Source organism: Exophiala viscosa (genome assembly GCF_022695815.1).
Source record: "Exophiala viscosa unplaced genomic scaffold EDD37scaffold_1, whole genome shotgun sequence".
Lineage (NCBI taxonomy): Eukaryota > Fungi > Ascomycota > Eurotiomycetes > Chaetothyriales > Herpotrichiellaceae > Exophiala > Exophiala viscosa.
This window is the reverse complement of record NW_026944353.1, coordinates 2,366,656-2,392,601: the sequence shown is the minus strand read 5'-3', so window position 1 is coordinate 2,392,601 and position 25,946 is coordinate 2,366,656. Positions and strand designations below refer to the sequence as shown.

At 51.8% G+C, this 25,946-nt stretch overlaps 8 protein-coding genes across 8 annotated transcripts; 5 read left to right on the top strand and 3 right to left on the bottom strand.

Annotated features, from left to right (window-relative positions):
* Positions 1-5,486, top strand: EDD37DRAFT_616633 (uncharacterized protein). Its single transcript, XM_062815680.1, has 3 exons — positions 1-1,342; positions 1,524-2,104; positions 2,208-5,486. The coding sequence occupies exons 1-3, from the start codon at positions 358-360 to the stop codon at positions 5,235-5,237; spliced, it is 4,596 nt and encodes a 1,531-aa protein (XP_062675185.1). The 5' UTR covers positions 1-357; the 3' UTR covers positions 5,238-5,486.
* Positions 5,487-6,667: 1,181 nt separating this feature from the next.
* Positions 6,668-9,656, bottom strand: EDD37DRAFT_645053 (SNF2 family N-terminal domain-containing protein; the record flags this gene model as incomplete). Its single annotated transcript, XM_062817591.1, has 4 exons — positions 6,668-6,730; positions 6,781-6,931; positions 6,981-7,166; positions 7,225-9,656. 4 exons carry the CDS (start codon positions 9,654-9,656, stop codon positions 6,668-6,670), a joined length of 2,832 nt encoding a protein of 943 aa, XP_062675184.1.
* A 749-nt stretch (positions 9,657-10,405) lies between these two features.
* Positions 10,406-11,404, bottom strand: EDD37DRAFT_645052 (30S ribosomal protein S15; the record flags this gene model as incomplete). Its single annotated transcript, XM_062817590.1, has 2 exons — positions 10,406-11,310; positions 11,359-11,404. 2 exons carry the CDS (start codon positions 11,402-11,404, stop codon positions 10,406-10,408), a joined length of 951 nt encoding a protein of 316 aa, XP_062675183.1.
* Positions 11,405-11,693: 289 nt separating this feature from the next.
* On the top strand, positions 11,694-12,651 carry EDD37DRAFT_559027 (40S ribosomal protein S0; the record flags this gene model as incomplete). The annotated part of the gene is made up of 2 exons (XM_062813774.1): positions 11,694-11,866; positions 11,946-12,651. The coding sequence occupies 2 exons, from the start codon at positions 11,694-11,696 to the stop codon at positions 12,649-12,651; spliced, it is 879 nt and encodes a 292-aa protein (XP_062675182.1).
* A 644-nt stretch (positions 12,652-13,295) lies between these two features.
* EDD37DRAFT_616618 (pentafunctional AROM polypeptide) lies at positions 13,296-18,459 on the top strand. Its single transcript, XM_062815679.1, has 2 exons — positions 13,296-18,119; positions 18,177-18,459. Exons 1-2 carry the CDS (start codon positions 13,335-13,337, stop codon positions 18,201-18,203), a joined length of 4,812 nt encoding a protein of 1,603 aa, XP_062675181.1. The 5' UTR covers positions 13,296-13,334; the 3' UTR covers positions 18,204-18,459.
* Positions 18,460-21,045, bottom strand: EDD37DRAFT_616616 (Gar1/Naf1 RNA binding region-domain-containing protein). The gene has a single exon (XM_062815678.1). The coding sequence runs from the start codon at positions 20,897-20,899 to the stop codon at positions 18,620-18,622; it is 2,280 nt and encodes a 759-aa protein (XP_062675180.1). The 5' UTR covers positions 20,900-21,045; the 3' UTR covers positions 18,460-18,619.
* On the top strand, positions 21,046-21,917 carry EDD37DRAFT_616614 (Alpha/Beta hydrolase protein). The gene has a single exon (XM_062815677.1). It carries the CDS (start codon positions 21,184-21,186, stop codon positions 21,700-21,702), a length of 519 nt encoding a protein of 172 aa, XP_062675179.1. The 5' UTR covers positions 21,046-21,183; the 3' UTR covers positions 21,703-21,917.
* A 162-nt stretch (positions 21,918-22,079) lies between these two features.
* Positions 22,080-25,814, top strand: EDD37DRAFT_655365 (Alg9-like mannosyltransferase family-domain-containing protein; the record flags this gene model as incomplete). The annotated part of the gene is made up of 4 exons (XM_062818754.1): positions 22,080-22,120; positions 22,223-23,914; positions 23,941-24,097; positions 24,552-25,814. 4 exons carry the CDS (start codon positions 22,080-22,082, stop codon positions 25,812-25,814), a joined length of 3,153 nt encoding a protein of 1,050 aa, XP_062675178.1.
* Between the last annotated feature and the right edge of the window lie 132 nt (positions 25,815-25,946).

Genomic DNA, 25,946 nt, shown 5'->3' with positions numbered 1-25,946 from the left:
CAGTCAATGCCGTCTCGTATTCTTGCCAGTGGCCAGCACCAGTCGTTCAGCCTGACGGTAAGTTCGTGTCGACTACACTGAGGTCTGCACGTAGCAACTCCCTTGGGAAGATAGTGGAGAGAAGTGATCATCTTCGTTACCCAATTTCGTCGTTGGCTATGTGATGACTCCTGCCTGACTCTGTCGCTATCATTCACGCCCCTAGGCCACTCATACGCCATGCCCCTGCCTTTATTGATTCTCAGCCTCAATTCGGATCGCCCGCTGCCTCCTTGAACACCTCCTCGATCCAACGTGTCAAACCCGCTAGACATGGTCTCCTTCCCTCTGTGAGTTACGAACATACGAAGCGCTGCAATGTCGGACAACCCGTGCCTGTCCCATGAAGATTACACTGTGGGATGGATGTGTGCTCTGCCCCTTGAACTGGCTGCAGGTGCGGCTATGCTCGACGAAGAGCACGCCACACCACCGAATCATCCCCAGCATGACTACAATACCTACACATTCGGACGCATCGGCCCACACAATGTTGTCCTGGCATGTCTGCCCGCAGGAGCAATTGGGGTTACCTCTGCAGCGACGGTGGCGGTGCAGATGCGCTCCACCTTTCAACGACTCAGGTTCGGCCTCATGGTGGGCATAGGTGGAGGTGTGCCCAGCAAAGAGACTGATATCCGCCTTGGTGATATCGTTGTCAGTTCGCCTACACGAAGGCACGGCGGTGTGACTCAGTATGACTTTGGCAAGAGGACGCAGGAAGGACGGTTTGAAAGGACAGGCACACTGAACAAGCCCCCCGAGATATTACTGAACGCTGTGTCAAACTTGCATGCAACCCATTTGCGTAGAGGCTATGGTTTTATAGGATACCTTTCTACGGCATTCGATAAATATCCAAACATGGCTCATGACTTTGCGCGACCAGATGTTCAGACTGACATACTCTACGAAGCCGACTATGATCACCCCAGAAAGGATACCGACTGTTCAGGTTGTACCGCTGAGAAGTTGATCGTTCGGAATGCCCGTGCCAAAGACACTGTAGTCCATTACGGTTTGATAGCATCAGGTAACCAGGTGATGCGCCATGGCGCCACAAGAGACAAGTTGAGACAGGAGGAGGGAGCCATCTGCTTCGAGATGGAAGCGGCAGGATTGATGGATAATTTCCCCTGCCTTGTGGTCCGGGGCATATGCGACTACGCAGATTCGCACAAGAGCAAGATTTGGCAACCCTATGCGGCAATGGTAGCTGCCTGTTATACGAAAGAACTACTCAACATTATCTCTGGAGGACCTGTCACAGACATGCGGCCGGTCAAAGAAACCAAAATGTCAGGTACGTCTCCACTATCAGGTCTACATATGGTGTTATGAGAGCCCCATGGCTTTTCCTGCTGGGCTTTCCAAGCTTTGCTGCTCCGCTGCTACAGCTGCATTCGGCTATCATGATCTTTTTCATCATTGGGAAGGCTGTGGGAAATGCAAAGACACAGCAGATCTGACTTTGACTGTGTTAGGTGTGTCGACCTTCACACAAATTACTGCGAGCCCGACCGCAGCGCCAGTGAGAACGGCGTCTCCAGCTCCTATAAGACACCGGCAGACTCACTCGAGGCCTGACAGGTCCGAAGATGATTCCATCGTCAATGAAGAAAGACGTTGGCCGGGAAGACGCGAGCATCAGTTGGCCGACAGATTGCATGAATTGCGGGATGGTGGTGGTGTTGCTGGATCTGCATTGAACTCTGATCATACTGATGATAGCCGCCAAACGACCTTAACATCATCGTCACTCAGAGGGCACCAAGAAAATCAAGTACCAAGTCTTGCCGAAAAGGACTTGCAGCTGGATTTCAAGAAATTCAAGTCAGACCTTACTCCTCGACAGTCCGCAGATTTCGGCAACGCGACTCTGAAAAGTCTTCGGGTGGTGCTTGTGCGCATTGAGAAGGAGCAAGCCGAACGATGGAAGGCAATGAACCTACCACGAGCTGGAGCGTTCTCAGAACGACTCCAACAGCTTGGAAATACATCAAACTTCTCAATCATTGGCGATGTCTTGGCAAACATATGGGGCTCCATGCAGTTTCTTTTACAGGTATGTTCGGTCTGGCTGTGATGAAGCTTCGAGATTATCACACGGCCCACATCATAGCGCTGAGAACAGAAACACGGGCAAGAACTAACGCGTCCATGTCAAGGCCACAGCTAGTTCTGTGGAGGCATTCGAGGCATTGCTCAATGCATACGAGGAGATAAACAATGCAATCAGCCTTGACGGTGAAGACGTTCGGTGGTTGTCCCAGTCTCCCGAAGGAGACAATGCTCTGGCGAAGGTCTTTGACAACATCATGCAATTTCACAAGCACGTCTTGCAATTGCTAACGATTCCAACCTGGCGACAAATCTTCGCCAGTCTTTGGGAAGAGTTCACATTTCGTAAAGACCACATCATTCACGATTTACGTCGATATCAACAGCTAGTGCGGACCCGTGCAGCTGCTGCTGAGTTTCATGAACACCATTGGAAAAGGAAGCAAGCCCTTAGAGAACTGGATCAGCGCGAAACGCAGAGAATGGAGGGTCACCTGGCTGCTGTCCTTCGGTGGCTGGGAGGCACTGACAACGACACGGATCACGAAGATGTCCGCACGGTGAGACAAAGTTCTCCCGGCAGCGGACAGTGGTTTTTGAAGCATCCTAAGTTTGTCAGCTGGAGGGAGGATGATGTTCCCCAGAACCCTGGTCTTTGGCTATGTGGTATTCTAGGAGCTGGCAAGACCGTATTAGCATCGGCTGCCATTGATGAATGCAAACAAGCTCAGAATGCGCATACGGCTTACTTCTACAGCAGGCACGGCGATCCTCAACGGACGACCTTTACACCGATCCTCAAGTCGATACTCAGACAGCTTGCAACATCAGACCAGAAACAGAAATTCCTTCCCTGGTGCCACGACCAATTCCACCTCGGCAATCAGCTATCTCCTTCCGAGAAAGCATGTCGAACGATGTTGAGGATGATGGTTTTGACCTTAGACAAGATCTTTCTGATTATTGATGGTCTTGACGAATGCGAGCAACAGGATCGGAAGCTCCTGCTAAGCTTTCTGGCTGAACTTGTGTCTGAGTGTGACGTCCAGGACCCAGGCAAACTCCGTGTTCTGCTTGTAAGTCGAGACGAGCCAGACATTCGCAGGAGTCTTCCCGATTTCGTCCAGATTGCTGTAAAGCCTGCTGATAACGAAAGAGACATCAAACATTTCATCAATGGTTGGCGTCAAAGAATCCAAGCCAAATTCGAAGAGCTTGAGGAAGCAGACCTCGACTATATCTGCACATCCACCTTGAATCGTGCCGAAGGAATGTTCTTGTTTGCAAAGCTCGTCATGGAAAACCTCCACGAACAGGACACGTTGGAAGATCTTAGGCCACAATTTTCGCCCGACAACTTCCCAGAGGGGTTTGACCAAGCATACGCGCGTATCTTGGACCGAATCAGCAAGGACATTAATCCCGGGAGATTGGCGACTGCACGGAAGATCTTGGGATTGATGATTTGCGCCAAGAGGCCTTTGAAGTGGCACGAAATTCAGTGTGCGCTGTCTACGAATGCTGCGGACGGGACCGTTGATTTTGCGCAGCGGCGGTCTCGCACGCACATCCGAGAGATTTGTGGATCCTTGATCAACGACATCTCAGGAGACAGACTGGAGCTGGTGCATAGCACCGCTAGAGCTTATCTCGTCCGTGCGGCTTTCCTGGATGCGCGGAGCACAGAGTATTATCTTGCCTCTCTGTGCTTGAGCTATCTCACATTCGAATGCTTTGATGAGGACCTTGACCAGGACAAACGCAAGAACCTTCTGTTACAAGGTTATTTCGGGTTTCAAGATTATGCCGTGACGCATTGGCCAGACCATATGACTCGGGTCATCACAATTGGACCGTTGGAGTCTCAACAGGTGTTGGACGACACAGCGCAATTGGAGTCGTCAGTGGTGAATTTCGTCGCACATTACCACCTGGAACAGCAGGAACGGGCTACTGTTGTTGGAGACGCCCAGAAGTGTTCGCAATGGGCAGATTCATCGGCCTTTGACGACATATGCCACATTTGGCACCACATAGAACTTCAAAGATCTCGAGGTCTTACCGGCCTGGACGAGATCAATCCTAAGCCACTCGAACGCGCCGTCATGTCGAGCCGATCCATCTTGGAGGCTTACACCAGATTGGTTAACATTGACGTGACTCTCGTGCAAGATCTTTTCATGAAGTATGGTTCCAACTGGTTCAAATGTCCAAAAGCGACATGCTACTATTTCCATCACGGGTTCGGGGACCTCAAGTCAAGAGATTATCACATCTCTCGCCATGAGCAGCCTTTCCGGTGCAAATTCCCTGACTGTGAAACGGACTACAAGTTGGGCTTCCGTACACAGAAGGAGCTTGACAAACACGTGAGCATCTATCACCCCGAGAACGGGAGCATTGTGGCCACATTCACACGGCTAAAGCGAGGCCACGAGAAGAGCGAGAAGTCCGACAGGCAGTCTCCTAGCAGGGCCAAAAATCCGGCCACATTCGCATGCGGAAAGTGTCCAAAGCGGTTCACCCGACAAGCGACTTTGAATGCTCATATGTTGACGCATGCAAACATGAAGCCTCATAAGTGCTCCAAGTGTGAGCAATCATTCACGCGGCATAGTGACAGGGAGAGACATGAAAGAATACATTCTGGGGAAAGGAAGTTTGTCTGCCGTGGTGAACTGAAGCACGGTGTTCCAGGATCGAATATCTGGGGCTGCGGTAAGGCTTTCCCCAGAGCCGATGCCCTTGAAAGTCATTTCCGTAGCGAAGCGGCACGCACATGTCTGCAGCCTCTTCGTGATGAGGAAGAACGCGAAAGACAATTGCAGTTCCAGATCGAGCAAAGGAAGGCACTGGGTCTGCAGCTTCCGCTACCCCGACAGCTTGTTGATTTGTACCCAGAGCTGCGTGGAAGTGAAACTCCCTCTGGGACGCCGCCCGTGTCCGTTGAAGGACCGGACGAATCGACTCCGGACATTCCCAAAGAGAGTCTCTGGAAGCCTTTCGCGTCTAGTCCAATATCAAGACCAGCTGTTCCCGTGGACGGGACGACACTCTCAGATAGTCCAGGCGAGGAACTGTTATGGTCTGACCTTTCGAACGTGAAGCATGCTAGACCTCAGTCCGATCAACTCTAGTCATTAGTGATAGAAAGGTTTATACTATACTCGGTATCGTCACATATGGAAGACTACAAGCTCAACCACGTGATCAGCACAAAAGTTCCATCTCTACTGTGTACACCCACTCCATTGACGCTAGAGATTTTCTCTCAAGGCAATGCAAGTGGTGATTTTGGCTTGTCAGTTGTCAGACTTGACAGACAAAACCCTGTTATTCTGTCGACAGACAAATCGTCTTTTTTTGTCAAAATTGACAAATTTAGGTGTCAGGGTGCCAAATGCCGAGATTACTGCCTATCTCTACGGCTCGCCTATAGGGCCAAATATATATAGAATGGAGAGCTTTTGGTGTGCCTCGGGTTTCTCTACACAAGTTCGGAGACTTAGGGGACTAATCGGAGTATAGTATTCTTTCTCCGGACCAATAGATAAGCTACGATAAGGAGATTATATAAGCGGATAGTATCGATAGATATATCCTCGAAAACAGCGCCAAGGGCCAGACAAATCCTGCCCTCGACAGACAGAAAAGCATTTGTCAGACAAACCCACATCCCTAAATGCAAGTGAGTTTCGGAAAATTTCAGCCAATGAATGTTTGGCTTAAGCCCGAGTGGCTGCCTTTGGTTGCCTTTTTAGCTGAGGCAGCTCGCTAATTGGCGAGTTTGCCACAAAAACTGTGACTCACCGGTCAGGCTCCACAGATTCTGTGCTTGGGGCTTTTGGTAAAAGGACCGGGCAGAAACGGATACGCAGTAGTAGACTTGCGCAAGTGGCTGGGTGATTCTCCCGATTGCCAAGCTGCCCACGATAATAAGAAACCCGCCGTATAGGTCTGAGTAATCAGCCTACAATTTGTTCTCTTTCCTAGCTTTCTACCTACCAGGTAGGTAGGTACCTTGTACTTTGTCTCGCAGAACTTGGATGCAGTAATGTGAATGCGCTGTGCTATCCTCCAGGGTCTTTTCTACATAGCATACTGTTCCTCCGACTGGGAACATTCTGGTTCAATACTCTTGTGTGGGGCTGATCATTGAGTCCCCAGAACCGAAGGTCCTGCCTGTCTATCGGAGCCTCTGACCGACGCGCAGCCGCGCAGGTGCTTGTAGATGGATGCCTATCTGTCTTCGTGCCAAGACTCGGTGTAAAGCAAGGAGTTCCAGCCGCAAAAGTCATCGGAACAGCCTGTCGAGCCGTCCAATTGGTGGAGACTGCACCATTCCCGCTACCTGCTATGCTCTCCATGGACGCTAAAACTTTTCTCAAGGCAGTGCAAGAGATAAGAGGGTCCTGTACGAACAGGAGTAGAAAGGCCCGCGCATGGCGGACATCATTGGAGTGAGGCATCAAACTGCCTGTTCAAGCTCGCCTTCCCACCATGGTCTACCTCCTTGTCACGTGGTCATTCTGCCCACCGAGACGGCCTTGACGGATAAATCTTGATCCTAGAGACCACGAAATCCCATTTCGGCAACATCAATCTTCGATTGTTGTTGCTTCTTGATGTCCTGCTCAAATCAGTCTCCGTGCGCACTGTTATCTCTAGAGTGCTTCTTACCTCTTCCACTGTACCACGGACGACATATCGGATGACATGGACGCTATGCTCCTGAAGGAGTCTTTGTGCCCGGGCGATTGCTTGGTCCTCGATGCTAGGATTCCACTGCGGCTCAAGTATGAAGATTCGGTTCGCAACCGTCAAATTCAGGCTTGTACGTCAGTTTATGCCAATACTGCGAAGAGATTGGTGACGCTTACCCATATGCACCAGTCCCGGTGGTCATCAGGAGGACTCTGACCTTCTTGCTTTTAGCAAACTCATTGAGAATCTTTTGCCTCTTGTTGGGTTCGGTAGCTCCATCAATTCTGGTGAAGAGTATCCTCTCCTTCTTCAGGTGGAGTTCGACTAGATCCAGAGACCTTGTCCACGTGGAGAAAACGATGCTGTTCATATATAGGTCAGTTTCAGCTGCGGTGATCAGGAACCCATGCTTGGGCTTACCTTTTGGTCTCCTGGATCCGCTCTTGAACATCCCTTACAAGAGCCTCCATTTTTGAAGAATGTCCCATGGTAAGAAATCCGGGTGTTGGGTGCGGGAAAGCTCCGCGCTTCAAGATCGAAGAATATGGGGTGGAAGACTCTTGGTTTGCGCAGTATGGACACACAGATGCCCTCAGTGCTTCTTGTCCCTGGTCTGACAGCTGTGCGAGGCACTCGTCGCAAAAGTTGTGATTGCATGAAGGATTCTGGCGAACGGCAGCCCAGTTCGTCGCCAGCATGAGGGTCTTTTCGTGGCAGGATGAGCACTCGACCTCGCCATCCTTGCCAATAGAACTGAGTATTTCTTCCCGTTGAGTTTGTATGTCGTCGTTGTGGCCGACAAATGGCCTTTGGAAAGTGCCATGATTGCATAGACGACGTAATTGGAGCTGAATTTGAAATTTACCAAAAGGGGTGCCGGAATACTTGTCTCGCAGCCCATGCGAAAGCATGTACGACATGGAGTCCTTAGTCCTTTCGTAGAGGCGTCGTTCTTGGTCTGAGAGTTGCACGTTGCGCCGTTCGTCCTTCATCGGAGGAAGCTCCAGTCGTTCTCGTCTGCGCCGTATGCATACCGAGTTCAGCAATAGTGAAAGCTTGGCCTTAGCTTGATTGACATCCTCCTCATTGTTATGTGAGAATGGCATCACAACAAACCTGCGAAAAACCGAGCTATTATGAAAAGGCTCTGCACGTATGAACGCGAGCAAAGCTCCCAGATCATCCAGCGTATTCTGTATTGGCGTACCTGTGAGGCACCATCGGTAACGGGCCCCTAGCTCCACGACAGCGTGGTAGAGTCCTGTGGCCTGGCGCCGAATTGTGTGGGCCTCATCTAGAACGATTCTGAACCATTTGATCGATCTCAAAGGATGTTTCTTCGATTTGCGCTCTGCGGCCAGAGTGTGATATGTAGTCAATATGATATCGGTATCGAGTATTGACTGTCGGTGGAACCTGCGTCCTCGTCCGTGGTACCTGCAATAGTTGAGGGAGGTATTTAGTTTTGTTTCGATCTCTTCCTGCCACCCATTCATGATCAATAGCGACGGAACAACCACCAAAGTTGTCCTTGAACGCATTGTGCGACCTTCCAAGTCACCCGGACCTTCCTTGTCTGTTTGCGCCCAGTTTCGGGCTTCAGGGAGAGTTTTCGCAACCACACTCAAAACGTTGAGTGTCTTACCCATGCCCATATCATCCGCAATGATTCCACCTCCGATCTCTGACGGGGCAACCGCCGTCCAGGATCCAGTGACAGCGTGCTGGAATCTGACCCGGTTTTCTTCCACTTTATACTGCCAGAGCTTCCGATCTTCTGGGATCGGGCCCAGCTCTCTCTCTATCATGAACTGCACAGCTGTTGCCTGGTGGGGAAACAGTCGAGTGTTTGAAAGAACATCGTCGATGTCGACTTGGTAGTCATGATCTTGAGTCTCCGCGCTGCATACATCGAGAATAATCTGCTGTACATTTCTGACAGCACCGTTTTGTGACGCCTCACTGAGTCTGTCATCGGACTGTTCCGGTACCTGAATGTCATTGTATGCCAGCATATGTGGATTTTGGTATGAGAATCCAGCGTGTCTATGTCTTGGATGTTGAAGATATAATCTTTCCAGCGACAGAATCCGGCCCACCTCGGAGCAAGCACTTGCAGGTCCGTAGACGTTAATGTCGACATTGACTTCAGCATCACGCTGCTTCTTGGCCCGGTTGATGACCCTCAAGCAGTCTTCTTTGGGCACATATGCAATTGGACTGACTCCAGTCAACTTGTAGATGGCACTTAGAGGATTGTACAGACCGTCTCTGACCTGACCGAATGGCTGCTCGTTGTAGCCTTCGAGGACCAAATGGACGATTGTCTGCCCGAACAAAATATGGAAGGTGACCCATCGGTCATCAGACGGCATCCTACCAAGACGAACACTCAAGTCTTGCATACTGTTGACAAGGCGTGTCTCGCAACCATGGATCATTCCGAAACACTGAATGTCCTCCGTCATCGAGTGAGGCATCTGACTGGTCTTGGAGGGAGGCTCAAGGCCGATATCCTGATCAGATTGAAGTGAGCTAACCGCTGTCTCGGCCCAAGCTTCGATTTGTCGTCCGACGTGGGCTAATGCTGACTGCTCCAGGGTGGACTCGGAGACGTAGTCGACATTCGACAAAACACCACCTTTTTGAGTAAGACCCTCAGGAAACGCCTCATGGTCGTCGTCAGAGCTTGTGTCTTTGACGCCGAGCACTGAAGTCAGCATCTCCGACCAGGATTGTATCTCATCGCTAGGCATTGACAGCCCATCGGTATTCCCGGGACCTTCGATGCTCCGACGGGCAACAGAAGACTCGGGTTCGTCATGTCCAAACGCATCCCAGGTTCTCTTCATATTGGTACCCAGTTTTCTCACTAGATCATGCTGCAGAATGGTGAATGCCTGTCCTCTGCATCAGCCTTGCCGCTCAATGCACAAAGCGAAAGAACGAAAGAACATCAGGAGAACCACTGCCTGCAAGTATAAGACCCTGCTTTTTGAAGGGAGTTCGAAGCGTGAGTACCTATGTCCCAGACATTTGTTGAGACAGCTATGCTGTGCTGTCTCCCAGAAATACTCCACTTACCTCCCCTCTTGAGGGAGCCTTGCCATTGGGATTGCCTAAGCGTGCATGACTTTGAACAATTCTGTGAACGTGTCCGGAGCAAGCTGCGGTGGGCATAGTATTGCCATGGGCAAGCCTAGTGAGAGCATTTCCGGCAGACGAGAATGCGGTCGTGTCGTCAATAGTAAGTGCGGCTGAAGCTGTGTGATTCTGCGGTGAACGGCACGTGCGATCTGACTAATGTTAAATCTTACCTGGTGGCGTCAGCCTTGCCGCAGCAAGGCAGACTGGAATCCAGAAGGCCATCAGCATCATCGACGTGCGGAAAGATTGAGACAAAAGATTTAGATAAAGGCGGCGTTAGAAAAGCCAACAAGATTCTAGTCGTGTTTTTAGCATGTAGAGCGATCCACCTATTGCATATTCACCATTGCCAGGGAAATGGCTTTGGTTGGCCACTCCCGTTTGAAGAATTCTTGATGAGACGAAGGCTGGATATGGCTGTGTGGTTGTACAGATACCTGCGCGGATCATAACTTTACAGGCTGATCTCCTCTTTCCACATGGCGTCGCTGAGACCAAGCTTCTCGACAATATTCTGCCATCTGGGCCCTCCCCGGTCCTGCCGCCTCAGATAAGCCATCAACTTCTGTCGTCTGTGCACCATGAGTCTCAAGCCTCGTTTATTGTTCTTGTCCTTTTTATGTAGGTTGTCTGCCAGCACGTTGATTTTAGCTGTGAGGATGGCGATCTGCACTTCCGGAGAGCCAGTGTCTGCTCCAATTCTCTTAGGTACTTCTGTTGTACCTGCCTCCGCGCCTGTAGTGCTCGTTGCGGGCGCTTGCTTGCTTTGAAGTTTTGGAGGGAGGACACCGTCAGTACGATGACGCCCAAACTCTTCAATGCACCTTTGGACATTGATGCGAGTACGATCCCTTGTGCTGGCATTTTCGAGAGAAGCTATTGCCAGTAGCGCTTTCGAAGCATTGTCATGGGATGAAACATGCTTCTCAATTCTCTCTTTCAGGTCATTGTGAGCTCCAGGGACAGGATCTGTGTCGGGCAGAGGTTCCGTAAGCCATTTCGAGTATTCCAACGACTTCTCGACGTCCTCCTTCTTCAGGAGGTAATTGAGGTAAGATTCTTTGATCGCTTCGACGGGGGCTCTTGCGCGTAATGAGTCGACGAAAGGTGTCGGCCGCGAACGAACGGGGTCGCCCAGTGCAAGTTTCCGTTCTTCTTCCAGAACTTTTTGTCGAGCCAGGTTTGCAGATTTCCGTTGTCGTGCTTGAGCCAAGCGGTATGGATCAACATGTTTTCTGACTTTGCGCTTTTTCGTCCGCTTGGCTTCTAGCGTAGCTGTGGTCGAGAAGAGACATGCTGAACATTTCGTAAAGGTGTGACTGCGTGATGCGGAAGGCAAGCTTTGGAGAAGGCTCGTGACTAGTCATTGTCAATGGTGCAAATTTCTATCAGAGTGATCCAACTTACAATTGAAGATGCTGCTTGCCGCAGCGGACAATGCGTGGGGAGGCATCGCTGTGATGATGCTGTTTAGGAGAGCGCAGTCTACTGCTGAAGTTTCTCAATGGTGAAGTGCTCCCATGGTCGAATCTCGCGGCGCAGAAACATTAGCCCCGACTACCCGATCACACGCTAACCACATGTAGCTATAGCGAAAATCTTGGCAGAAGCGCACTTTCTCCGAAAAAGTTGCCCTGGCTATTGACGGTCGATCTCATCTTCAACACCAACGTCTACATTCCCTCACTTTCAACCACTTCTTCATTCTCGCTCCCGACTGAATCGCATCCTCAGTCGCAATCATGGCGAGCCCTGCAAACCTTCCCCCGATCTTCAGCCCGACATCCCAGGACATTGAGATGCTCCTGGCGGCACAATGTCATTTGGGCTCCAAGAACTTGCAAGTTCACATGGAACCATACCTGTGGAAGACTCGCCCTGACGGTGTCAATGTCATCAACATCTCCAAGACCTGGTATGCTCAGCCACGGCAGATCGTTGCTGCGACGTAGAAAATGTAGCGGAACCGCACAAATACTGACTTGCCTGCGCAGGGAGAAAATTGTCCTCGCAGCTCGCATCATTGCTGCAATCGACAACCCGGCCGATATCTGTGTCGTCTCCGCCCGTCCCTACGGTCAACGTGCTGTCCTCAAATTCGCTGCTCACACCGGCGCCGTCGCCATTGCTGGCCGTTTCACCCCCGGTAACTTTACCAATTACATCACCAAATCCTTCAAGGAACCTCGCCTGATTATCGTGACCGATCCCCGCACCGACGCTCAAGCCATCAAGGAGGCATCCTATGTCAACATCCCTGTCATCGCTCTCTGCGACACCGACTCTCCTACCGAGTTCGTCGATGTTGCTATTCCTACCAACAACAAGGGTCGTCACGCCATTGGTCTGATTTGGTATCTGTTGGCTCGTGAGGTCCTCCGTCTCCGAGGCACCCTTGCCAACCGTGAGGTCGAGTGGGATGTTGTGGTCGATCTTTACTTCTACCGTGATCCTGAAGCCGAGGAACAAAAGGAGGAGGAGAAGTTGCCAGGCGCCGAGGAAGCTGGTCCGGCTGCGGTCGACCGTGGATTCACAGACAATGCGGACTGGCAAGGAGAGCCTGCTGCTGCTGCTGCTGCTGCTGCTGCTGCTCCCGGTATCGAGGGTGCTCCTCAGGCCGATGCCACCTGGAACGACCCTGGCACTGGTGGCGGTGACTGGGCCCAAGAGGCTGCTACCACTGGCGCTAGCGGTTGGTAAGCGATTCAGCGCTGAATGATTGCAAGAGCTTAGTCACTCGACTACACTTGTCAGCACTCTTGGACGTCCACCGAAAACATCTCGCAAACCCCACAACTCAAGTGCACAACTACTACTCGAAAACTCCACCTATTCACCATGTCACGTTTCCGCAAGGTTAAAAGTCGAAGGCGCTCATGAGGGAAAGATACTCAACCGGGATCACTTGCTGTTTCTCGGCTGAGGGAAAGCCCTGTGCTGGAGATGAAGGGATTGTACTTGATCGTTGCCCGACCTTGTGGAAATGTATGCTTTGAGTCGCAAGTTTCAGGGGGAGCAGTAGACCATGTCTGAGAAGATAGAAAACGACAGAAAATGAGAGGCATTGCCCTAATCAAACCTGTATCACTTCCTCTGCCACATTCCGCATGCTGAGTGGTATATGGGTGTCTCTCTATAACCGAGCTCAAAACCCAAATGCTGAAATTTCCAGCCTTGTGCGGTTATGTAATCCATGCTAGCGTCGAATTAGTGACCCCATTTCTCCAATCCTTTCTCCTGGTCCCTGCGCAAGGCTGCACTAAATCACGGCCTAGTCCCTGCCAAGCACCTGACCCGGCCAAGACATTGAAAATAATCTCGTTTCCGATCCTCCTGCAGTGTCCGGGGAATCTCTATACTGTCGTCTGTGGTCTGCACAAGCAATGATGCCGCTGGTCAATGGCACGGCGAAGGAGGTGCGGATCAGCTTACTCGGCAAAGAGAGTATCATAATCAATTTCGGCCTATGGCGCAACTATGTTGCCTCAGACTTGCTCAACAACCTTGAGTCATCTACCTATGTCCTGTTCACCGACACCAACCTCGGCGCTCTCTACATTGAAAGCTTTCAGGAAGCTTTCAAATCCGCAGCACAACAAGCAGGAAAATCGTCACGGCTACTGGTTCATGAAATCCCGCCCGGGGAGAGCTCCAAATCACGGCAAACCAAGGATGACATTGAGGATTGGCTTCTGAGTCAAAGTCCACCATGTGGTCGAGATACGGTCATCATCGCCCTGGGTGGCGGCGTCGTTGGCGACCTGATGGGCTTTGTTGCTGCGACTTATATGCGAGGCATTCGGTTTGTCCAAGTTCCGACTACACTGCTTGCCATGGTTGACTCGTCGATTGGTGGAAAGACTGCCATCGACACACCCCTTGGTAAGAACCTTGTAGGTGCCATCTGGCAACCACAGCGCATCTATATCGATCTCGATTTCCTTGGAACTCTACCACGAAGAGAGCTCGTCAATGGTATGGCCGAGGTTGTCAAGACCGCAGCTATTTCCGAGGAGGAGGAATTCGTTGCCCTCGAGAAGAATGCTGAACGTATTATGGCTGCTGTTAATGGAGACATCAGTCAGGGTGCGGCTAGGTTCAAGGACATCGAGTCTATCTTGCTCCGTATAATATCAGCATCCGCCAAATTCAAAGCACACGTCGTCACCATTGATGAAAGAGAGACGGGTCTCCGCAACCTGCTGAACTTCGGACATTCAATTGGACATGCCATGGAAGCTTTCTTGACACCTCAAGTACTCCACGGCGAGTGCGTTGCAATTGGCATGGTCAAGGAGGCGGAACTCGCTCGACACTTGGGCATTTTGAGCGGAGTTGCTGTTGGCAGATTGCAGAAATGCATCGCTGCCTATGGCCTGCCTACGCGTCTTGACGATGAAAGGGTGCGCAAACTGTCAGGAGGCAAGCGCTGCACCGTAGACGGTATGCTCAAAAAGATGGGTGTAGACAAGAAGAACGACGGTGCAAAGAAGAAGGTTGTCCTGCTCTCTGCCATTGGACACACACACGAACAGAAGGCCAGTGTCGTGTCAGATTCCGACCTCCGTGTGGTTCTTTCTCCGAGCATTGAGGTTCTACCTGGCGTACCAAGCGATCTCAATGTTGTTTGTGCACCACCAGGCTCAAAAAGCATCTCGAACAGAGCACTAGTACTTGCAGCACTAGGTCAAGGCACATGCCGTATCAGGAACCTGCTCACATCCGCCGATACCGAAGTCATGCTCGAAGCTCTTACTCGACTGGGAGCTGCCACCTTTACTTGGGAGGACGATGGCGAGGTCCTGGTTGTAAATGGCAACGGCGGTCATCTGGAAGCCAGCCATCATCCTCTATATCTCGGCAATGCTGGTACAGCGGCACGATTTCTGACAACAGTAGTCACTCTGACCCGCCAGAACCAGGTCGCATCCACAATTCTGACGGGCAATGCTCGCATGAAGCAAAGACCGATTGGAGACTTAGTGGACGCACTGAAGGCTAACGGCGCCGGAGTCGAATATCTCGAAAGCACTGGCTGCCTTCCATTAAATATTACCGCTTCAGGTGGCTTTAATGGAGGTGAGATCAAGCTTGCTGCAAAAGTGTCATCACAATACGTCTCATCACTCCTGATGTGCGCTCCATACGCAAAAGAGCCAGTCACGTTGAGGCTTGTGGGAGGAAAGCCTGTCTCGCAACCATATATTGACATGACTATTGCTATGATGAGCTCTTTCGGCGTACATGTCCGGAAATCAGAGACAGAAGAACATACTTATCACATTCCACAAGGCACATATCGGAACCCATCAGAATATGTCGTGGAAAGTGATGCAAGCTCGGCCACATACCCGTTAGCCATTGCAGCGATCACCGGAACGACATGTACCATCCCCAACATTGGCTCCTCCTCTCTACAAGGAGATTCGCGCTTTGCAACAGACGTGCTGAGGCCGATGGGCTGTGAAGTCAAGCAGACATCGACATCGACAACAGTGACAGGTCCACGTAACGGAAGGCTAACACCTCTTTCAAATATTGATATGGAGCCTATGACGGACGCCTTTTTGACGGCCTCGGTACTCGCAGCTGTGGCTCAGGGTGGAAGCTCAAACACGACTCGCATATATGGCATCGCCAACCAGAGAGTCAAAGAATGCAATCGCATACAAGCAATGGAGGATGAGCTGGCCAAGTTCGGTGTTACCTGTCGCCAATTTGACGACGGAATTGAAGTCGACGGCATTGATCGAACTCAATTAAAGCAACCGAAAGGTGGTGTCCATTGCTACGACGACCACCGAGTCGCCATGAGTTTCAGTGTCCTGGCCTTAGCTACCCCGGAGCCGACCCTCGTCTTGGAGAAAGAGTGCACTGGGAAGACGTGGCCAGGGTGGTGGGACACGATGGCTCGACAATTCAATGTCAAACTGCAGGGAGTAGAACTCGATTCTTCAACACAACCTACAAAGAAGAAGCTCAATCGCAGTACTGCATCAGTATTTATCATCGGCATGAGGGGAGCAGGAAAGACCACGTCTGGTCGATGGGCAGCACGTTCTTTACGGAAAAGGTTGATCGACCTAGATACAGAACTCGAATCTCGCGAGAAGAGGACCATCCCAGAAATCATCAGAGAAAGTGGATGGGAGTATTTCCGTGAACGTGAGTTGGCCCTGCTAAAAGCAGTCATCAAGGAGAAGCCCAATGACTACATCTTCGCCTGTGGTGGTGGAATTGTTGAGGCCCCTGAAGCTCGGCAGTTGTTGATCGAATGGCATCAGAAGACTGGAAACGTTCTTCTGGTGCAGCGGGACATCAATCAAGTCATGGACTTCTTACAGATTGACAAGACGCGCCCAGCCTATGTCGAAGACATGATGGGAGTCTGGCTACGAAGGAAACCGTGGTTTGAACAGTGCAGCAACATTGTCTACTACAGTCAAAGCATACCGAACGAGCAAATGTCCGAAGCGGCTGAGGATTTCGACCGCTTTCTGCAGATGGTCACCGGCAAGATCGACATCCTTTCCCAACTCAAGCGGAAACCAGAGTCGTTCTTCGTCGCTTTGACGTTCCCGGATCTGAGACCGCACCTGAAGAGTCTCCCGGAAGTCTGTCTCGGCTCTGACGCAGTCGAGCTACGTGTGGACTTGCTCGTGGATCCCGAGTCGACCTCTAAAATACCATCACCCGAATACGTAACCGCACAGCTCTCGCTCCTACGTGCGACAGTACCTCTACCCGTGGTATTCACAATCCGAACGAGTGCCCAAGGCGGCAAATTCCCGGATAACGCTCACAACGAATACCTCAATCTATGTACCCTAGCCATCCGCATGGGCTGTGAGTTCGTCGATTTGGAAGTCGCTTCTTTCCCCGAATCGATTCTCAACCCTATCCTCGAGAAGAAGAACAGCTCTTACAGCAAGATCATCGCCTCTCACCACGACCCTCAAGCGCGCCTATCCTGGTCCAGACCAGGGTCCTGGATAGCAATCTACAACCGCTGCCTCCAGTACGGCGACATCGTGAAACTAATCGGCGTCGCAAAGACCATCGACGACAACTTCACCCTCCGCAACTTCAAGAAATGGTCCGCCTCACAGCATCCCGATCTCCCCCTTATCGCTATCAACATGGGTCGCGCGGGCCAAGCATCCCGCATCTTGAACGGCTTTATGACTCCCGTCAGCCATCCCGCTCTCCCCTTCAAGGCCGCACCAGGCCAACTCTCCGCCACCGAGATCCGCCAGGGCCTGTCACTGCTCGGCGAAATCACCCCAAAACAGTTCTACCTGTTCGGCTCGCCCATCTCAGCCAGCAAATCTCCCGCCCTGCACAACAGACTGTTCAAAGAAACAGGTCTACCACACACATACTCCGCCTACGAGACGACCTCACTCGACGAGATCAAGTCCAAAATCCGGTCCGAGGACTTCGGTGGCGCCAGCGTCACCATCCCACTCAAACTCGACGTGATGCCGCTTCTGGACGAAGTTGACCCATCAGCCCGCCTGATCGGCGCGGTCAACACCATCGTGCCCGTTGTTGGACCGACTGGCAAGACGACATTAGTAGGCCGCAACACCGACTTCCTAGGCATGATGGACTGTCTGCGCGCCGCCGGAGCTTCGACAGCACTCGGCGACGCCCAACAGTCAGGCCTAGTCATTGGTGGAGGCGGCACCGCTCGCGCCGCCATCCACACCCTCCACTCCATGGGCTATAAGCCAATACACCTCATTGGTCGGGACCGGGCGAAGATCGAGGAACTTGCTGCGAGCTTCCCGTCGGAGTATGAGCTCGTCGTGCTCGACACCGCTGGAGAGGTGAAGCAGCAACTCGCGACGCCACCGACCATCGCTATCGCTACGATCCCAGCAAGTATACCTATTGACGCTGCGCTGGGGAATGCTCTCCAAGAGATTCTGGAAACGTCTGTTCCTGCGTCGATTATGCTGAAAGGTCAGGGCTCGGCTGCCCCTGCGAGGATATTGCTTGAACTCGCGTACAAGCCTGCGCATACGGCTGTCATGCAGATGGCTGAGAGCGCCGGTGGATGGAAGACGGTGCAGGGTTTAGAGACGCTCGTGACGCAGGGCGAGTGGCAGTTTGAGTATTGGACTGGGATTCGGGTGAGAGGACTTGGTGGGAGGATCAGTAGAGTGAGTTTGAACGCCCTGAATTGAGGCTGTGGGAAAGAATGCTAACCATCATTTCAGGAAGTCGTGCTCGGTTCTGGCGCGTGATATGCGTGTCAAGAGTACTCATTCGAGCGAAGCTGAGTGTCTGTCACTACAGTAGTCTGTCTATCAGATCGGAGTATCAGTGAGTCGAGTTCCCCAATTCGGGCGACAGGTCTTGTATGCGTCACTATCAGAAAAAAGCATCGGAGAAAGTGATACGATAGATGGATGGCCAAGGATCGGAAAAACAAAAGCTTTGATACCAAAAAAACGGTGAATTTCAAGTTCGTAGATATTCGAAACATTGATGGCAACATTGTTGGGTATCTTGACTCTAATAATGACATCCACCATTGGTGTTTCCCAAACCTTTTCATTCCGAGACTTTTCCAAACCAGCGCCCAACGTTCTATCGTTAACGGTCTGTAAGCAGTAGTCGTACATTTTCCCAATCATCTGCACAATATAGAAGCCACAGATCACATTCCCTGATTTCTCCGCTGTTCCTCCACTTGTCTCTGCAAGGCTGCCGCAAGAGCCGGGTTGTTCGCCCAAGGGCCAGAGGGAAAGCTAGGCTGGGCTGCTGGCTGCGTGCCCGGAGCATAGCTTTGACTCGTCTGGTATGGCTGCATTCCTGGAGCATTATACTGAGTAGCCTGGTATGGTTGGTGATATTGTTGCTGCTGCTGATGCTGATGCTGGTGCTGCTGTTGTTGGTACGGAAACGAAGGCGGTTGCAGTCCAGGCATCGATTGAGGCATATATGGGAAGCCGGCAGGTGGTTGATAGCCACCAAAATTGTAAGGAACGTTCGGCAGCGGGCTCATGGGAGACGGTGTCATTGGTGTGTAAGCGGCGTTGTGAGGAGTGATCGAAGGCGTCGTAGGGACGGTGACTTCTGGCGCCCGTGGGTAACTGTGAGACCCGTTCTGTGTGTTGTTGGCGTTATGTTGGTTGTTGAAAGGACCTCGAGGCTGATTGAATCCGCCGCCGCCACGGGATCGGAAACCTCCCCTGTCACCTCTACCTCTACCGCGACCTCTGCCTCGTCCGCCGAAGTCACCTCTGCCACCACGGAAGGATGATGGTGGAGGAGGAAGTGGGTGGCCTGCGGTATCTCCTCGATGTTGCTCGGTGTTGCCAGCAAAGCTGTCTGGTCTTTGTAATGGAGTGTATCCATCATCAGCGCCATTTGGAACGTCGTCATAGTTCATCTCCAAAGAACCATCGCCATACGCGCCATTGCCGTTCGCAAGACCGTTGTTATCGTTGTTGCGGCTATGGCTGGGTCGTCGACCTCCACGGTGTGACCCTCTGCCTGATTGCGGTCCGCCACGGCCGCGGCCTCTTCCAGTGTCCACCAACCTGCCTTGTCGTCTTGCTTTCATTTGACGCTTGTGTTCGGCTTCTGCCTCATCGTCCGAAAACTCCATCTCGTCGTCACCAACCTCTTCATCGTGGAAGTTTGATGCGTCGCTACCCTTGACAGCCTTCAGGGGTTGTGTGAAGACGAAGGTCGAATAAGTGGGCACGTAAAAAACAGTCGTGCCGGGTGCGGACAATCCAGCCTCTGCAATGGCTTCGTCGTTTGTGAAGCGTATGGTGTACCGTGGTTCCTCGACTCGCCCTATCAAGTCGGCAATCACTCCAACAACACTTCGATCTTTGAGACAGATCAATGATCCTGATTCCAGGACCTGGTATTCTCCCGACGTTTTTGCCTTGATTACCACATTATTCTCCACGACGAATTCAACATTTCCAAGCTCTTCTATCTTCATATCCTCCGTAACAATGACTTCGGGCTTGGGGATGACTTCTTCCGTTCGCTCATTAGCAGTTCGTAGAGCAGCGCCTTCGGCCTTGTCACGCGACTTCCCGCCCTCATCATCCGAGCCTCCATCTCCTTGCATGAGTATTCTTGCCGTCTCTTCAGGATCCAACATGGAATATTCACCATCTGCATCTTCGTCGCTATCCTCATCGGAAGATGTGTCGTCGGATGAATCGGAGTCAGAGGATTCGTATGGTGAAGAATCGATTTCCCACTCGACACCTTCTGCGTCTTGATCAGGAGCGTGTGGCTCAGTTGCCGGGATCGAATCAATTGCAGCGATATGTGCTTCAGGAAGGGCGGGAACCGCGGGTGCTCCAGCTGTGTTTCCGACAATCGGTATAGAACTATTGGTGTCTGTAACGGTATCGGCTTCAGCATCCTGGAGTTGGACATGGTTCTCAATCTGCTCGTCCACGACGTTGTGCGTTACATCCATAGCATCCGACGTTGCAGGAGCAGGTTGGTTCGTGGATGACTGTTGTGTTCCATTGTCTGCATCTGCGTGTGTCTCTGGTGCCCCATCTTTCTCTATGACCATGCTCTCGGACTCCACAGCCTCTGCCTCTTGCGCTGCATCGACAACGGTGATAGGAGAGGAAGGGGCGATCTTTGGGATGGAAGAAGACTGCGCTTCGACCTGCAGCATGAGTGCATCGAGTAAGGAATTGGAGTCTTGGCTCGGTGCCTGCTGCACCATTTCTTGCTCGGGCACTGCGGATGCTGTGACACTAGTCTCTATATCTTCGCCGACTTCTATATCCATGGGGCCGGTGATGCTATTCTGCAATGTCTCGTGTTGCACGCCATCGGGCGTGTTTTCAAGAGGGTGCAATCCGGGAATCGATGGCAGGTCTCGGTTCGTTTCCGGCGAGTCTGTTCGTTGACGCTTTGCCGGAGACGTGGGAAAATCATCTGTCGCCATTTTCGATCAGGTACATATGTTGGGGCGTAAGTATATATCGTAGAGAACACAGGTCTGAATACACTGTACACTACAACAGACTGCGGCGTTGGATCGACTCTCGAGAAAAAAAATCCTGAATGCGGAGAACTTTCAAATGACCGACATGCCGATTATTATTTTTTGCGGAGAAGGCAATGAATGACATATGACATCGCTGTGGCTGGAAGTAGAAGTCCAGAGAGCAACCTGGGGGTGTGAACGAAGCCAATATCAATGATGCCGAAAAGAAGGGCTTGAAGCGGATGGAGGGATTCATCCAGACAGGAAGTGCTTATGCTCAAGAACATGGAACTCGACCGGCGACGATAGGATTCGTGCTGGCATCCAATCCCCTGGCATTGCTTGCTTGGATTGGTGAGAAGTTCATTCAATGGACGGATGAGACGCCGTTTTTAGAAGACATTCTTGATGATGTGACGTTGTACTGGTTCACTCAGTCCTTCCCACGTTGCATCTATATCTACCGAGAATACCATGGCGATCCTGGCGCCCATACGCCACACGGTGACCCAAGGTTCCGCAGTGAGAAGCCTGTCGGATACTCCTGGTTCCCACAAGAGCTGGCACCCATTCCGAAAGCCTGGGTTGAGCGTATGGGTAATCTCGTCTGGCACAGGCAACATGATTCCGGTGGTCATTTTGCAGCTCTGGAAAAGCCGGAGGTGTTGATGGCAGATGTTGAGGACTTTGCCAAACAAGTTTGGCAGCGCAAGATCTCGTTACCGGGCTGGTCATCGAGTGTCAACAACAATGACGTGTAGCCAAAGACGCAGACCGCACATGACAAGATGCCTGAGGTGGTGGCGCGAGGCTGCGGTGGGAAAGGGGTCGCTGAACAAGGTGATAGCACCCTGTATATCACATGCCGCAGCTGAGCGGACTACTGAAAGGACACGAAAGTCCCGTAGTAACCACGATGGTAAAGCCGTTTTCTTGCAGTGTCTAGAGCAAGTTAGCTGGTTTAGTAGAATTCATCTCAAGGGGTGATTGAATATGCACTGCATCGGCGTGATACCTCTAAAGCGGCGATGTGAATGAGGCCTTCTTGGCATATATCTGTCTCTTTCAAGTGGTGCTCCTTCCACAACCACAATAGCACACCTCAGTTCCTTCTATGCTTCGGAGGAGTTTCTAGGCGATGGATCAGCACCAGGGCAGCCAAGTCAGGTCGTCAGATGGGTGAGTAGCGACCACGTGGGGGTTCATGACAGGCACTGATGTGAACAGTGCCAAATCCGAGAGAATCCAGAAGGCGAAACCAGCATCAGCACCACCACCCAGGTTTTACCTGCCTTTGAACATTGCCTTCTATCTGTGCTTCGCATCGCACCTGCTAGCAGCTCTTTACGCTCCAATCCAAGATTGTGATGAGACCTTCAATTACTGGGAACCTCTGCATTATCTCAACCATGGCTACGGTCTTCAGACGTGGGAGTATTCTCCAGAGTTCAGCATCCGAAGCTGGGCATACATTGCTATACATGCGATCCCAGCCAAGATCGCAGGTCTATTTGCAAGCAACAAGTCCTTTGAGTTCTATGCTCTGCGAGTGTTGCTCGCCTTTGTCTGTGCAGCGACCGAAACTCGACTGTACTCAGCAATATCCCGTGTCCTCAATCCAAGGATTGGAGTCATGTATCTGATGATTGTTGCTTTCAGTCCTGGCTTCTTCTATGCATCCTCTGCATTCCTGCCATCCAGTTTCGCCATGTATACATCCACCTTGGGCCTGACCTCGTTTATGGATTGGCATGGTGGCTCTAAGACCGCGACCGGCATCATGTGGTTTGGCCTTGGCGCTATGCTGGGATGGCCATTCGCCGGTGCACTCATTATTCCATTTGTGATCGAGGAATGGTTGATGGCACTGGTGGGACATGCGGACATTGTTGAGACGTTCGGACATTACCTCGATGGTCTCGTTCGCTGTCTTATCGTCCTAGCTCTTCAAGTCAGTGTCGACGCCTTCTTCTACCACAAGCCGGTTGTTGTGCCTTGGGAAATCGTGGCATACAATGTCTTCGGTGGCAAGGATCGTGGCCCAGACATCTTCGGAACGGAGCCGTGGGACTATTATGTTCGAAACCTGCTGCTCAACTTCAACTTGTGGTTCGCCCTAGCCGCCATTGCAGGACCTCTTGTTCTTTTCCAGTCCCTTATCTTCAAGCAAAGAACCACGAATCAGCCGATACTAAGAACACTTACCTTCCTGTCGCCTTTCTACATGTGGCTTGTCATCTTTACCATTCAGCCCCATAAAGAGGAAAGATTCATGTTCCCAGCATACCCCTTCCTGGCTCTCAACGCGGCCATCGCATTCCACTCACTCCTGGCTTGGATCGGCTCACCAGATTCTGTCATCTTTGCCAGGATTCCAGGCAAACTCAAGCTGGCTGCGATTCTGCCGGTCGTCTTCCTTGCCATCAATGTCGGCCTGTTGCGTATTGTTGGGACTGTCACAGCGTACAGAGCGCCACTGCAGGTTTATGATGCACTTGAAGCATTGAACGCTACTCATAGCGCAGATACAGTGTGTTTCGGTAAAGACTGGTACCGGTTCCCATCATCACACTTTCTCCCAGACGGGGTGCATGCCAAGTTCATCAAGAGTGAGTTCGACGGGCTCCTTCCGGGCGAGTTTCACGAAGGTAAAACAGGATTCGGATTGTTTCCAGGAACATGGTTGATTCCATCCGGCATGAATGACCGCAATGAAGAAGACCCCGGAAAATACATAGATGTGCAGCATTGCGCTTACTTGGTCGATTCTTACATGCCTGACACGAAAGCGACTGAACACGAGCCGCTATATGCCCTGGACGAGGACTGGGAACAGGTCTCATGCGTTTCGTTTCTGGACACTTCCCGGACTGGCATCATTGCGAGAACGATATGGCTCCCGGATCTACCATTCATCCCTTCAAAGTATCGTCGGCACTGGGGAAAACATTGTCTCTTGCGGCGTGGGAATACGTGAGCATCGAAATGTCAGACCACAGAAAGGTAGTCGGAATATGGGCGCGGAAAAATATGCAGAAAATTGTACTTGAAGAGAGACGCCTCATATCTATGCGAGGTAATGCTATGCGAGGTCTTCCCAGAACGGTCTGGCCTTATCCTCGCGGTAAACTACCCGCTTGCTGCCCACGCCATCATGTGCGGAGTAAGATCCACGATGCTCAATCCGGCAATTCATTCCAGTCAAAACCCAGCACATCTATTGGAGCAATCATCCACAAACAAGTTTGCGTCAGTGGGCCTGATAAGAGTCCGAGTCCGAGTCAACTGGCCCGATAAGAGTATCTGCCTTCGAATGAGACGGCGACATGGCACAGATGTCCTCTGGAAGGTCGTGAACCTTCCAAACGTTGGTCGGATCCGGCTGTCCCTTTCCAGAAGTTCCATCCTTGGGGATCTTCATATATACGCTGGCCTTCTACTCTTGCTAGCCTGTCACGACTGTATTTGCCCAGGTGAAATTGTGTGTACAATCCTATGACAGTGTACGACCATGGACTCGGAAACGCTTAAGCGTTCATTAAACGACCTGGTGGCCCGGTCGCAACCCTACATCGACGAAGCGAGCACACACCTAGCAAAATCCAGACAGCATTGCTCATCGATATTAAATTCCGCTCAACAAGATCTCCACACATTCCTCCAGAGACCTCACGTATCACATCTCCTCCCCGCCGCGGCCTTCCTCATCGTTCTCACCATCGCCCTCACACAATATCTCGCCAGCCGGCGCCAACAAGCCACGAGCAGGCCGTCGACGCCAACTATAGAAAAAGCGCCACCCTCCAAATCCCATACTACCCGCCAGCCAGGAACATGGGAACCATCATCGTTTCAACGGCCCGCGCCCGAACCATGGCAAGGCTGGAGCATTGAGGCAACCAAGCCAATCCCATACCGCCCCTTCCGCTACAAGTACTACCAAACCATGGGGTTGAGGACAGTCAAATGGGACGAATGGATCGAGCTGGACAACCATTACCCACGCTTCCACGCCGACAAGGCGCGACGCATCGCCGAGCGCGGACCTAAATGCTGCCGCTCCGCGCCCGAAGCGTTACCCGCCGCATATGAATTGCTGGAGGAACTCAGATCATACCTACCAGAGCGATACCCGATGCTCTACCAGCGCACCGACAAAGGCATCAAGAACCTCTGGTCCGGCGAGGACCTCGACACGACGTCCCGCCCGCTTCCCGAGGACCCGATGCAGACTTGCGCACGCCTCACGCAGGACGACCTAGCGCTTATGTTCGAGCGCCCCGACGGCCAGTACTACCTTCTCGCCGGCGCGGTTCTGCTCGCAGGGTTCTGGAGATTGGAGGACAAATTCGGCATGCCCCTCAGTGAAATTCACACATCAGGCGATGTCCCTCAATACCGCGAGAAACTCGAAAAGGGCATGATGAACTTCTTCCGCCGACTGAAACCTGAAGAATTGATCGCGAGAAATAATTACTTCCTGCAAGTCGACGATGATCTGGCGTGGTCGCAAAGTATTGGCTCCGAAGATTCAGATGGGATCAGCTGGAACACCGCTGAGAAGAACCGCGCGATCGAGCACCACTTCTTCCGTAGCGAGAGACAGACATTGCGCCGCCTGCCCAAGTCCGGAGCCGTCTTGTTCACTATTCGCACGTATTTCCACCCGATCACTGAGATAGCGGAGGAGGATTACGTGCCTGGCCGTCTTGCCAGCGGGATCCGCAGCTGGGGCGACGATGTGAGCAAGTACAAGGGGAAAGCGAAGTATGAGGAGGTGCTGCTTGAGTACCTGGACAAGAAGCACCAGGAGCAGCTTGACAGGGGTTTGAAGCTTCAGGAGGAGGATGAGAAGAGGACTTATCCATTTTGAACACAGCCCATGCATAGAGACTGGACATAGATATGCCCATTGAATGGACTGGTGCAGTGCAGAGAGGATTGAGGTTAGCGCAGCGTTTTCATAGCATATGCATTGCAATATCTGAAGGTGAAGCCTCATGGA